The following is a 13,822-nucleotide window of genomic DNA, read 5'->3' as shown; positions in this document are numbered from 1 at the left end:
AACAAAACTCATCCATCTGTTCTTTAAACGCGTTATCCTGAACAATAGGCCCATCACGGCTTTCAAAACAGGAACTTCACTGCTTAAAGGGAGTATTCTTCATTATATGACAGAATGGGACTCTGACCTTAACTTCCTCACCGCCATCCTCCGCTTCGTTGGGGATCTCAGCGTCGAAAAGGATCTCTCCTCCATTTTGCCATTTGTTTCCAGACTGAAGCATATCGCCCTTCAGCAATCGACTCACAGTCATTGCGATTCCCTGAGTTACTAAAGAAAACATTGAGGTTGTAGAATAATCGGGGGCGTGGGTTCCAGCATCCATTGTCAGTTTCATTCCAAACAAAGCATGGAGATATCGCGTAGGGTCGGTATATATGGGGAACGGGCATTTCGTTCTGTCGATGTACTGGGGGATGAGGCTTGAAGCACCACAGCCGGCGATTGCAATGGCTGTATCGGTGGGTAGCTGCGATGGGCCTGGAATGCTCGAAGATATAGCTCTAACATAATCCTGACAACTCTGTAAAATAGTTGACGTTGGCTCATGTTCGAAACATATTACTCAGTGCAAGGTGATGCACTGATGTTGCAATTTTTTTTTTTTTTTTTTGACCGGATGTGTTTGCAATTGAAGCACAGGGACAAAATCACAAACACAATATTGATGCGCTTGGGGAACTTACTCCGCAAAAGAAATGACGAACGAAAATGATTAATGTTCGCTGCTTTTTACCGCGTCCTGGAGGCTTATACAGATCCCCAAATCTCACTTTATTCCCATCAGCATCTAAAAGAAAAACTTTGGCGGCATCTCTAAGGGTAGCCTCCGAAAATGGTTCTTCAGAAGAATGGGTTGCTGGGTTCATGGCCGAATTTTCGTTTCGTGTACTTGGGGTACGTTCGTTTTCGTGGTTATTCGTGGGAATAGTATATATGGGGTTAGAATTGGTATGGACTCCATTCTACCAGTGTGGGAAGTGAGAAGCTTTTGAGAAGGGCTCAGCCTGGCCGAAGCTGCTCGGTTCTAGTTGAACGTGGTGAGAAAAAAGTTGAATGTGGTTAGAAAGGGAAAATCAAGTTTAGCGGCTTTTCTATCTTCTTTAAGATCTTGCAACCCTATGTTATGTCATTGTAATCATAGTTTCCCTATGGACGTAAACATTTGCTAATGGTCATTGTTATTTAGAAGAATATCTAGCTGATAGACCCTACCGATGAGTGCTCAACTTTTTTCTAACCACATTTCACCTAGGCAAGGTCCTCTTTGAGGCGCGCATATCACCAAAACCTGATACCTAGGTAGGCTTCCCTGTTTTTTTCTCGTGGCACTAATATTTAAGAGCCTAAGTCTGTACAGTGTCAGCTATATAGACTTATACAGCTCTGTACACACTAATCTGGCTGAAAAAGACCTGCTGTTCAGTAGAATCTGTGTATAACTCTGTATAACTTATCATGAAGTGCCAAGCTGATTTCAAAATCCACTTTATAGAGTTCAATGATGTAATTAATTGAAAAAATGGATAATTTAACTCTATTCAAGTTAAGTTTGTACTGTATATGCTGGAATAAGTTGTGATTTGACCTGACTTGTTCCAGCACTGACTGATTTGAAACCTACAAATATCATCAAAAATCAAGAATCATGGTGAGCAACAAGTGATATTAATAATGCAGCTCAGAAGACAATACAACAGTATCTATAATAGACAACAATTAATCAGATTTACTACTGCAGAAGTGATTTATAAGAGCATTTCAGCTGTCTCATCTAACACTCAATTCATTCATTTTTTACTGATATTTGATGTGAGAAAGTGATAATATAGTAGAATTAATAATCATCATCATAATAACTAGTGATAAGTAATAAAAGTAATATCAAAACATCAAACAGGTTACTATTCATATAGGGAAAGATGATAATAATAAAGATTTGCACTGTCAAAAGGCAAATATCCACTTTCTGTACGGCCCTGGCACTGTACGGACAAAATCACCGAACAGGCCCTTAAGTGTTCTACCAGTCAATCCCAATACATTTCTTTTTGCAATCATCGATATCCTTCATAACTATACATTTCTTTATTATATAGTATTCTAATTAAGATTAAATCGCCTGCTTTATCTATCACACCTGCTCAAAAGTAATTAACCCGTGGTCAATCATTGATATCCTACCTCTTTGCCCAAGTGATTGAACTTATTAAAGTTGCCTCTGATTATCTATTGCCTATTGGGGAGTTCAACTGTTGGAGATAATATTCGTAATATCAGAGATCTTATATCACCTTTCACTTCTTGAAGAAACCCGAGCACTGCCTCACTTGTATAATCGAGCATTCCCTTTCTTATAAATACTGCCTTTTTCTTATGCAATATTCTTTTGATATTCAGTATTTGAGTCAATATTCGGAGCACTACCGTTCTGACATCAACGCATTTGCGAATTTGAAGTAGCCACTCTCAAGAAGTATAGTGACTCTGCTAGACAGCTAAGTAGTGAATAGAGGAATGAGATTGAAAATTTCACTAGAGCTCCCCTCGTCAACTTTAAATAACGGTAGACCCCCACCGACGTGCACGCTACAGGTAAAGGTGTTGGACGCGGCTGGCTGATCCATCTCTCTTACGATCTTTTTGCCTAGGTGGTTGGCGCTGAATGCAGCCAGTGCTGGTCATGTATCAAAAGCTCATTGTCAGATCAAACGAATATCGTATCAGTGAAACCCGACTTAAAACTCAAGAACAACTCCTTTCACTTCACTTACACATCCCTTTCCTTATAGATATTACAATCTTTTCATGTACTGTAATTATCAGGATGATCATTAATAGAATTATTCTCTTGATATTCAGTAATTTTTTGAGCAATATTCGGACATCATCAAGTTCCGACACTCATTATTGCGCCTCATCTTGAAATTCATGAGAAATGTCTGGTTTGAGTTTTGCTTAGAAGAGATTATTCGCGAGTAGCTTTATGAAAATTTTCTTTATTCATCCATAATCAGAGCATCTGAGTATTAACATTATCAACACTGGCCAGGATACAGTGTTAACCACCTAGATTGAAAGGACCATAAGCTGGCTGGATGAGACAGCCGCGCCCAACACCCTTACTTATAGTGCGCCCATCGACAAAAGCATACCATTTTTTATAACATTGGATACTTGAAGATTGAAACACTAGTAGTCATCCTTTGAACTCATGAAATCTAGATGAAATTTGAATGTTAGTCATTTAAGAAGGGGACTTTGTGTGTTTAATTGATAAAGTTAGAAAGATAGAAGATACTAACTATTAGCATTGTAAAAAAAGCAACCTATAGTCTGAGGGAAGGATTGAGAAACAATCAATCATGTTAGTTATTCTTGACGCGCACCTCTTGACCCTTCAAAGACGAAAGCCCTCCACATTGCTAGTTGACTCCTACGTGGCTTAAGAAGGAACGCCTCATATCTCTACAGGTTGTGCCATAAATGTGGATAACCGACTGAGATACATTGTGTAGTATTTAGGCGAGTCATTGATTTGGCAAGTCCTTTCTCGGACCAGCAACCGGCCTAGTGACCAAATACCGACCGTATATAAGTTAAGTTAGGAGATAATCATATATATATACTGTCTGTCATCTGTAAAGAAATAAAGTGTTACCAACCTTGCACACTAGTACATAACTTTATTTCAGCCCTATCAACAAAATTACAAAAGGCCTCCTGGACAGCAATTCGAACATTTGGCTAACCTGTTCTAGAGTGAACACTCTACCTAAGCGTTCTAACAAGATATAATTAGACGACATGTTGGGCATGTGTGAAATTGGTATAGGTTGTGTGAAAATATAGTTACGCCGCCTCGGTGTTTTGTTAGTGATTCTCTACACTTGTTCTACACCAAGTGACCACATAGGGTAGGTATTCAGATTAGCGTCACTGATTACTAGTAGACAATCTAAATCCCGCCAATGGTTCAAAATTTCTTGGCCTGTTCGGAAACTTTTAACTGCTGCTACTGTAACCCGCATCATCAAGTTGATCACCAACGAGGAGGAAATCAAACGTAGCTATATTGCCTGGTCAATTTAAAACTAGAAAAAATAAATAAATAAATAAATAAAAGTAAGATAAAAGCATCTTGCGCATACGCAATTTTCCCCATCAACAACCACATACATTATCAAGTTCCAATAAGTGTTCTGTCGTAGGTTTTGCCGCAAGCACTTTTCGAATCCTTCACGAGAATGTATCCCCTAGCATTATTAGACACGAATATACACTGCTGCCTTACAACAATGGCATTTCCTCCCCCAACAGAAGCGGTGTGCCAGAACTGCAGTTCACCACCTGACACGCACAAAGGGATAAGAAAGTTTTAACCTCCATCCACACCACATGACATGCATGGCATTCTCCTGGCGCCAGCTTTCATCAAAACCACCAAGAGACACGTGAAACAAGTGACAAGTAGTGTCTGCATGGTTGTGTACCGTGTTCCGTCACATTGGGTAGCTTGCATTTAAGGCATAAAGCCTTCATAGATTCGAAGAACTCGGTTGACCCAAAAGTGAAGGTCGGGTCATTGTAGGCGGGTCCACGAGCTCAAAAGGGTATGCTCCAAACAAGTGCATAGACTATGGGCGAGGGAGAGAGCAACATATATTGAAAGTTCTTGTCGGTCGGGCATCGGGCATCGGGCATCGGGCAAAGCATTTTCATCTTGGATGTGTCTCGCGAAGTTCACATTCACTTCTGCAAGAGGTGTAGAGTTCCTAGTCGATAGTGATGGATTATGGGCACGCACGCTCTCAGTCGTAGTTTCCACCGATTTGACTTGCAAAGGCTGTCGAGACACTGCGAGCATCGTCGTCATCAGCTGGATTACCACGGCAGCCACGAGGAACACGAATGCTTGCCGAACTTCCTCCAAATATGCTGCCGTTATCACTAGGTCCAGGTTTGTATGGCTCTCCACGACTGCCGGATTCGACATAGCGTTTCAAACGATCAGACTGGCTCATGCTTGCCTGCTTATTCATATCATGAATGCTTAAACCAGAGAGGCTTACGCCTCCTTGTCCAACGATACTGCCCGTGACGTCGGACTCAGAAGCTGCGACCGACTCGCCAGTAACGCTAGACGCACCTTTGCCTCTAGATCCGTTAGCGCGACGGTGGCGTGGAAGGTGTGGCCAGGAGTCAGTAAAGCTCCGGAATACATGAGGATATCCAGATGGAATAGGAACGCCTCCAACAGCAGACGAATTAACTGAGGAGACATCATCTGGGATGTAACTGGCCACAGATCCTGTGTCGTGGTAGTCACCGCGATGGCCATTCCTGCCATTGACCATGCCACTGGCCATATTGGATGCGTGGTTATAGGCTACCTGGAAACGCTGTGGTCCTCGATAGGCCTGTTTCGGGCGGCTGAACTGGACAAGAGACACCTGCAAGTTTGACAATGGACCTTCTACTAGGCAGTTCTTTTCTTTGAAATGAAGTAGAAGATAGTTCCACAGAGGATGCTTCGACAGAACTTTCGGGTTTCCTAGGATGACCAGGCCATATTTGGCACGCGTAAGAGCGACATTAAGCCGACGTGGGTCACTCAAAAATCCAATTCCTTGATGGTCGTTAGATCTGACACAGGAGAGCACGATGTAGTCTTTCTCTCGGCCCTGGAACGCATCAACTGACGCAACTTCAATTTCTTTGTAAAGCTCCTTTTTGAACGTGCCAGTCGCTTGCATCGAGCTGACAACATAGCTACGCTGTCCTTCATAAGGTGTGATGATCCCGATACTGGAAGGCTTTACGCCAGCCTTGAAAAATCTGGTGACAATTTTTTCCACGTTGGCAGCTTCTGTGCGGTTGAGGTATGACGTCCCTGATGCCGAAATTTCTTCATTTCCCAAATTTGACCAGAACATCATTGGATTGTGCGCCACAGGCCAAGGAAAATCAACATCTTTTAGAAGACGTTCTGATTCGGTAACTCCGTTCTGCAGGGAACCATCGTAGAACATGTTTGACGGGAACTCGGAGAGACATGGATGCATGCGATACTGTACGTTAAGCCGAATAGGTGCACATCCTAGGATGACCAAGCGCTCAAACAGGGATTGGTTAAGTCCAGCCTTGGCCGCCTTCTTGTTCATGATAACAGGCCCAAGCTGTTGATGGTCGCCAACAAGGACAACTTGTTTACATCCCAGGACGAGTGGAATCATGCACTCGGGCTCCGCTGACTGCGTAGACTCATCGATAAGAACGGTTCGGAATTTGAACTTTGCGAGGCGAGGATCGCCAGCTCCAACGCAAGTACAGCAAATAACATCCGCATTGCTCAAAATCTCCTTTTCCGCAGCACGAACTAGTTGTTTGAACTTCTTCTCATCTTGGCTGGAAAGCTCACCCAGCTCAGCCTTCAGTTGGTTGAGTTTGACAAGTTCGATATTGCTGTCGTTGTTATGGACCTGTTCGTGGAGAGAAAGAAAGCCCACAGGAGACTCCACATCTTCTCGAGACTTGGCAGTGACACGAACGGTCTTCAAGCCAGTTCTGTGGATGCGTTCACAAAGTTGGTCAACCGCAACATTAGATGGTGCGCAGACCAATACTTGGCCGCCGTTTATTTTCGCTAAGTTGTAAATTATGTTAGCAGAAGTGACAGTTTTTCCAGTACCAGGAGGTCCTTGAATCAAGCTCAGAGGTTTCTGAAGAACGCTTTTAACGGCATTGGTTTGACTGCTGTTGAGGTCTGGGAGGCCTGGTACGCTGAACTTTTTAGGCATTTGAGTTCTCATAGGCCCAGCGGCAACTTCATTCCCTAAAAGCCGATGGAAAATGTAGCCCGAAACACTCATCTCATCAACAGCAAATGTTTTCATGGCTAGCTGCATACGGTCAAAGGACGTCGCTTTCCAAACATAGTCAGCTGTGAAATTATGTGTGCAGTCGGTGGGGACAGATTTATGGTCGCCCTTGGTTCGCAATTCAATAGTAACCTCGTCAGACTGGTTGTTCGGGATTTTGATGACGTATCCCACGCCGTCCCACTTAGGCCGCAGCTCTCCGGTATATTTAAGCCGCATTTCATCGCCAACTGCTAGCTTCACATCGCCAAGTTCTAGCTTTGGGAGAACAAAGCTCGCAAGATGCTTGTTGTTCAGTCCCAGGTCCCAGCGTACAACCAGACCATCTTGAGATTGGGCCTCTTTCAATTTGCGATCATAGTCGGCTTCGATCTTGACGAGAGGACCAAAAACATTCTGATATTGGTATGCGTCGTCATACCGAAGGAGAACTGGCGCAGGTTCGTCATCAACGCCAGTTGCTTTTTCCAGATCTTCAACGGTAGCTGCGGCATTGTCTTTCCACATCTCCTCTAGCTTCGCAATCATTTGAGGACTTAGATGTCGAGCGCGAAGCTGCTCTTGGTCAGAGGGAGAACTCACGAGCCAAGGCAAAAAGGAGCGGTCTTCAATAAGAGGTTGCCAGCGCGAAGTATCCCAATTCATGTCTTTCGAAGATGGCATCGCAGCACAAGGTTGTCGACAAAGCAGTACCACAACAGTGTCTGATTTAGCAGGAATAAAGCCCAGAAGGAAAACATTTTTGGTCCCGCAGTTGTAGCATTCGAGAATCGTGTCACCAAGTGATGATTCGGGGTGTAGTTGAACTTCTTTATGCCTTGCTCTAACTAGGTGATTGACGATATGGGAGGAAGACGTGTTGCCACGCGCGCTGCAAAACCATTTAGTGCAAGTTAAGCACTTCACTACAGTGCCGGGATTGTGAATTCCACAATATCTAAATTAAAAAGAGAATAGCCAAAGGTCAGCCAGGGCCTGTGAACCTCACATCACTTTGGCAAGTCGACTGGTGGAAATTGCTCAAACTTACGCGCAAGAATGAATTGGTAGTTCCTTGTCTTCCTCGGGTTTGGAAGTGGTGGCCTTGCTGGCTCTATCCACAGGGACGCTAGCCATGCTTTCCAAATCATCATCCTCAAAACTATCTGATATCTCCTCTTCATCATCATCATGTCGTCGCCTTCGAGGCCCAGTTGCCATATTTAAGATACTTTCATCTCCGTCGACGGTTGACATGTCATCTCCAGCATTGATCGTAGAAGCAGAGTCTGAAACCAGATGATTCCCCATATAATTGAAGGCCTCCATATTGACGTATCTCACCATTTCCCAATTGAATGGCCTTTATTTTCCAGGGTCGCAACTTGAACAGAAGCACGGTCAGTCCGCTTTAGAAGTGCAGCCGAAACTAGCATACAGAACGACTGAATATTCAAAGGAAAGGAGTGATTAGTACCTGGAGAAATCTCTAACAGTTAGCATCAAAATTTGCTGCCGTAGTGTCCGTCAAAGTATTATGACGCGCAGATACCATATAGACTGTCGAGGGAGGCTCACAGCCGAAATATCCACAGGGCAAGAACAGGACTTCCGTCACTACGGTTCTGTAGCCCAAAGATTTGTAGCATAAAGACATCAAAAAAGAAAAGAAGTGAAATGGGAATCCACCACCTGAACAGCGGGATGAGACTCACTGGTCGACTTACACTGGAGAAGTTGGTGAAAAACTACGGCAGCCCTAACATACCAAAGGTGAATCGAAGGTTGATTCAAAAAAAAAGTCAAATACCAGTATCATGCACCCATTTCTGCAGCGAGCAGCCTTGAGCCTTTTTGAGCAAGTAAACTACCAGCCAAATGATTGTATGGCTATTCTTCCTCCAAGTATAGATACATTTAGGATGCGCTAACATATCCAGCAGCGTCGCCAAGCTCGTGAGCGTAGAGACTACCTCTACCGCAGAGCTCTCCTGCTCCGCGATGCTTCAGTAGCAGAAAAGCGCGCGAAGCTGAAAGCTTCTCTTGCATCCGGGAAGCGGTTAGAGCCTTCTGTGGCTAATGACAAAACATTGCGAGAAGACTTCAAATACGATGAATCCCTTCCAACACACTCGAAACAGCCTAACTCCAAAGATTCCGATATGATGGACCTCGACGACGAATATGTTCTCACATCCGGCATCGTGGACCCTCGACCTCTCATTACCACCTCCCGTTCTCCTTCTACACGCCTTAGCACCTTTGCCAAAGAGATGCGGCTACTAATCCCCACTTCAATACGGATAAATCGAGGGAATATAGTCATTCCTGATCTGCTCGCAAGCGCGAAGACATCCGCACTTTCGGACATGATCATCCTACACGAGCATCGCGGCACACCTACTGCGATAACTGTGTCTCATCTTCCTCATGGCCCAACTGCCAGTTTCTCATTACATAATGTCATGCTACGAGCAGATATTCCAAACTCAGCACGGGGAACCGTGTCGGAAAGTTATCCTCACCTAATTTTTGAAGGGTTTACTACCAAGTTAGGGGCCCGCGTCGTTAAAATTTTGAAACATATATTCCCTCCGCGGGAAGCAAATGGGAAGCTCGGCAGTAGGGTTGTTACGTTTAAAAATATTGAGGACAGTATAGAGGTGCGACACCATGTCTTCGTTAAGACCGGGTACCAATCAGTTGAACTAGCCGAAGTCGGGCCGCGTATGACAATGAGGCTATTTCAAATCAGAGGAGGGACATTAGAGAAAGATTCCGGTGGCGAAATCGAATGGTCACTGAATCAGTATACAAGGACGAGCAGGAAGAAGGATTATTTGTGATTCGTGCATTGATTATTTAAGCTCTTCTGGTTGAAACCGGCTATCAAAAGGTATGCCTCGTAGAAAATTACCTCGGCGTTAATGGTAGAGTTTGTGTTATTTTGTTAAATACTGGGATGGGGTTTGACACCTGAATATCATCTTTGGCTCACGGCGATTTCATAACAGCAGCATTCATTGGATCTTGATAAAACAGAAATAAAACTCATAATGCTAAGGAAAAGTTGAATTCACAATACATGGTAATGAATTTGAAGGTAAAACTCTCCAAAATGCCAATTTAATCACCGAAAAAAGTGATAACCCTGTCTGGACCAGTTGACAGCAACGCCATTTGACGCCACACCTTTCACCACAGTATGTGCATACCGCTCCCTATGGTTCGTACCTAAACCAATTTTCGCTACTGGGTAGGACACATCCCCCCCTGTCTTTCCGCGGCAAAGGCTCTGTGCTGGCCATTCTCTTCTCCCATTGTTTCCCGCATTTGGCTTTAAAAAACTTAGTGAAAGCCTCCAAAGCAATCTCCCACGTGCTTTCAATCGGGGCAAGAAAAGCAGACCCTGTCCTTCCCACACAACTATATTTCACGAGTGTTGCATATTTATGAGGGTTTGAATCGGATTCATAGAGCTGGATTGTATATTAAAGAGCGAATTTCAAAAAAAAAGGTGAATGTAGGTAGAAGACACAAGCTGAAACATAACCAACAAAGTGCAAGAATTGAAAGGAACATGCATACTGGAAGTGTATGTTTTTCTTTGAGCTTGCTATCTTCGAGAGGGCGCACAAGTGTCACAAGATAACGAAATCCTTCAAAGTCGGTGAATATATGATGGTCATCTATGTATCATATTTAAGTGAGTAGAACATGACATGCTCTTAGCGATCTGTGGGTTCTGTTGTCCATACTCACCAACTTCATTTCCTGGGCCACGAGTACGGTGTGGCTTCCTCAAACCAGCTGTCGCCATTTTTCCATTGGCACGTTGACTAGAAGAATTTCTATCACGGGAGGCAACATACCCGTGTCCACAGCATCCATATCCATCACGGCATTCGTTTTCTTCACTGTATCCCGCTTACGAGTCCCTCGTGTTTGATACCACAGGTATTCAGTCTCGCGTTTGGGCCGCCTCTTTTTGGACAGAAGGGAATCTTCAAGCCATTCTAGTTTCACAATTTTCAAACCTGTGATGTTGCGAGCCTGCTGGACTGCAAATGTTGAAATTCACCGGGTTAATAATTCGCAAGACATGGAGATTTTCTTTCGAAAAGCAGAACTGACTGGACAAGGAAGTATTAAGAAAGCCAAGGAAATGTGCGGTGATCTACCTGCTGCATCATGCTTCCGAAATGCATCCTTAGTCGCGATGAGATGAGTTGTTGCATCCTTCTTGGCCTCAACCCACTGCTTGATCTTTTCAGACATTGGTCCGAAATCACCGGCCAAACTGATATGAATCTTGCGAAAGGTCTTCCCCATGTCTCGGATAAGTCAGTCCGGCCAATAGTAGTATATTGATTTGGATATGGCGAGTGTTTCCTGAGAAATTACAATTCCTTTGCTCTGCGCGAAAGCAAGGTTGACAAAGGGTGAAGGAGGTCGCCAGAGGGGGTATGCTGAAAACGATATGAAAAATGATTAAGAAGAGAATGACACTGAATTCCAACGAAGTGAGCCGTAGACTAATTATTTTCCAGAACGATCAGCTCTGGGCCATTCGCAACAAGATGGGGGGTCCGAAGGTTGCCAAAACCATCATGAGGTGAAAATTGTAAGAATGTTCATTGAGTCAGATTGCTATTTTGAAGAAAAAACCTAGAAGATTCAACGAAGGTTGAGAGAGATATTTAATATATGTGACAATCAGCAGTAAAGCACAGACATAGGGCGCATAAGCGAATTTTTATTTTGTTGTTTGTATCGAGGCCACGGAATATGACAAGGAAAAACATTACTTTAATATCATCAAGTTCTAAAACTTTTAGCAGCCGTTACAAATGCCTGTATCTTTTTCAAGTCCTGTGATCCGTCCGACTCCACTCCACTGCTAACATCAACTCCCACCACTTTTTCACTATATCGGCCTAGCTGCTGAAGTGTGTCGGTAATATTCAAGTGATCTAATCCACCTGCAAGCATCACCCGGATATCATCACTTTTTCCAAGGGAGTTTTGTACAGATGAGATGTCGAGTTTCTCACCCGAGCCACCAGCGCCGGAATCTAAGAGGGAAAGAGTATGGCAGGCATGTCTTGATAGCCCTGGCTCCCCGGGGGAAAACTTCTTTATTACCGGAACAGGAATTAAATTCGCCCACTCTATCGGTTCCGACCCATGGAGTTGAACGACGTCAAGGCCAAGTCTTTGTTGTTGAGATATAATATATGATAATGGTTGATTCAGAAACACGCCCACTAGCAAGGCACGTTCAGAGTGGCAGAGGAATTGGGACGAATAGTCAAAATAGTTAACACCGGAAGAATCGCCAACGCATTTCTGTATTCCAATTACTGAGGATGCTGGGCGTGGAGTTGATTTAACCACTTTAGATATCTCCAGTGCAGTGATATCCGAAACTGTTCTAGTGCGTCCCTTCGCTAATATGATGCCAATCAGATCAGCTCCAGATTCAATCGCTGTGCGCGCGGCCGCAGGTGTTCGAGTTCCACATATTTTGACAAGTAGCGGTCGTTTGGGAATCGACGCAACTACACGCTCCCCACCCCCTAAAAGCTGAGAGACAAAGAGATTTGTGTTTTCAGCACGCATCAATGCTTCCCCAACAAGGATTGCCTTGACGCCTTCGGTACGATACGCGTTGACATCGTTTGGTCCTGATATACCACTCAGAGCACACACGATTGTTGAAGCTGGCACCAGATCCATTAACCGACTCGTGGTACCCAGGTCAACCTCAAAGCTTCTCAGATCACGGTTATTGACACCGATAACTTGCGCACCAAGGCTAACTGCTATCTTCATTTCTTCGGCCGTATTTACTTCGACCAGAGGCTCCATGCCCAGTTGCTGAGAATATCGGTAAAGCCGCCAGAGAAGATCATTGTCGAGCATCTTCACGATAAGTAAAACAGTATCTGCACCAGCCAGTCGAGCCTCCAGAATTTGGTACTCATTGAAAATAAATTCTTTTCGCAGTACAGCCGGTCTGTTTGGGAGGCCCTCAAGGCTTTGGCGAACGGCCCGTAGGTCCTCAATGCTTCCTTTAAACCATTCCGGCTCAGTAAGGACCGATATGACGCTAGCTCCAACCATAGCATATTTTCGTGCTTGAGCAGGAGCACAGGTGGACAACGAAATGAGGCCCTTCGATGGGGAAGCCCTCTTTATCTCTGCCATCAGTGACAACGAAAAGGGGGTCTGTCTCAGCCGGTCCGGAAATGATATTTGTGGCGGAGATATCCCAAGGTCATACGCGGCTTGTAGGTCTTCCGGTCTTTGGGAAGGAGTCAACATTTGATGATTAACAGCAATTTTCCGGTATTCGTAAATTGTATCTAAAATCGTTTTCTTCCCCGTTAATTTTCCGTCCCTCAGAGCTGTTGGATCCTCACTTAGCTGAGAACGAGGACCGCCGTTTTCTTTCCAGGTACCGCCACGCAAATTCAGGAAGTTTCTAAACATGGTCCGTCCATTCTCAGACAATATGCTCTCCGGGTGGAATTGAACACCTTCCACAGTATACTCTTTGTGTCTAACCCCCATTATAATTTTCCGATCGCTCTCGTTCTCGAATTCGGTCCACGAAGAGACTTCAAGGCAGTCGGGGATGGTTGGCTGCACTCCTGCCAGCGAATGGTAGCGTGTAACCTCCAGGGACGGTGGGAGTGTGGCATATACGCCCTTTGAATCATGCTTTAAGCTAGAAGTCTTCCCGTGAAAAATCTCCCCAGTTACATCGACCTTCCCACCAAGCTAGATATCATGCATTTGATGTCCCATACAAACGCCCTAAACTTGGTATCTTCCCGCCTGAAGGTGTTCGGATGCATCTGTGGCTTAACCCCGAATCTGTATCAGGGTGACTGAACCGGGACTGATATCCAGTGAGTGGGTTTTTGCAATGAGCTCGTCCAGTGTGATCTCGTCAT

General features: G+C 44.4%; 5 protein-coding genes across 5 annotated transcripts; 1 reads left to right on the top strand and 4 right to left on the bottom strand.

Moving 5' to 3' along the window:
- Positions 1–76: 76 nt before the first annotated feature.
- Positions 77–325, bottom strand: HCAG_00752 (predicted protein; the record flags this gene model as incomplete). The annotated part of the gene is made up of 2 exons (XM_001543656.1): positions 77–79; positions 128–325. The coding sequence occupies 2 exons, from the start codon at positions 323–325 to the stop codon at positions 77–79; spliced, it is 201 nt and encodes a 66-aa protein (XP_001543706.1).
- Positions 326–4,811: 4,486 nt separating this feature from the next.
- HCAG_00751 (ATP-dependent helicase NAM7) lies at positions 4,812–8,171 on the bottom strand (the record flags this gene model as incomplete). The annotated part of the gene is made up of 2 exons (XM_001543655.1): positions 4,812–7,818; positions 7,912–8,171. The coding sequence occupies 2 exons, from the start codon at positions 8,169–8,171 to the stop codon at positions 4,812–4,814; spliced, it is 3,267 nt and encodes a 1,088-aa protein (XP_001543705.1).
- A 506-nt stretch (positions 8,172–8,677) lies between these two features.
- On the top strand, positions 8,678–9,706 carry HCAG_00750 (U3 small nucleolar ribonucleoprotein protein IMP4; the record flags this gene model as incomplete). The annotated part of the gene is made up of 2 exons (XM_001543654.1): positions 8,678–8,722; positions 8,804–9,706. 2 exons carry the CDS (start codon positions 8,678–8,680, stop codon positions 9,704–9,706), a joined length of 948 nt encoding a protein of 315 aa, XP_001543704.1.
- A 284-nt stretch (positions 9,707–9,990) lies between these two features.
- Positions 9,991–11,192, bottom strand: HCAG_00749 (predicted protein; the record flags this gene model as incomplete). Its single annotated transcript, XM_001543653.1, has 4 exons — positions 9,991–10,197; positions 10,449–10,549; positions 10,733–10,921; positions 11,042–11,192. The coding sequence occupies 4 exons, from the start codon at positions 11,190–11,192 to the stop codon at positions 9,991–9,993; spliced, it is 648 nt and encodes a 215-aa protein (XP_001543703.1).
- A 486-nt stretch (positions 11,193–11,678) lies between these two features.
- HCAG_00748 (anthranilate synthase component II) lies at positions 11,679–13,723 on the bottom strand (the record flags this gene model as incomplete). The annotated part of the gene is made up of 2 exons (XM_001543652.1): positions 11,679–13,593; positions 13,680–13,723. 2 exons carry the CDS (start codon positions 13,721–13,723, stop codon positions 11,679–11,681), a joined length of 1,959 nt encoding a protein of 652 aa, XP_001543702.1.
- Between the last annotated feature and the right edge of the window lie 99 nt (positions 13,724–13,822).

The sequence above is a fragment of the Histoplasma capsulatum genome, genomic scaffold (genome assembly GCF_000149585.1).
Source record: "Histoplasma capsulatum NAm1 scaffold_1 genomic scaffold, whole genome shotgun sequence".
NCBI lineage: Eukaryota > Fungi > Ascomycota > Eurotiomycetes > Onygenales > Ajellomycetaceae > Histoplasma > Histoplasma mississippiense.
Note: the sequence above shows the minus strand (reverse complement) of the source record. Positions and strands in the feature narration are given on the sequence as shown.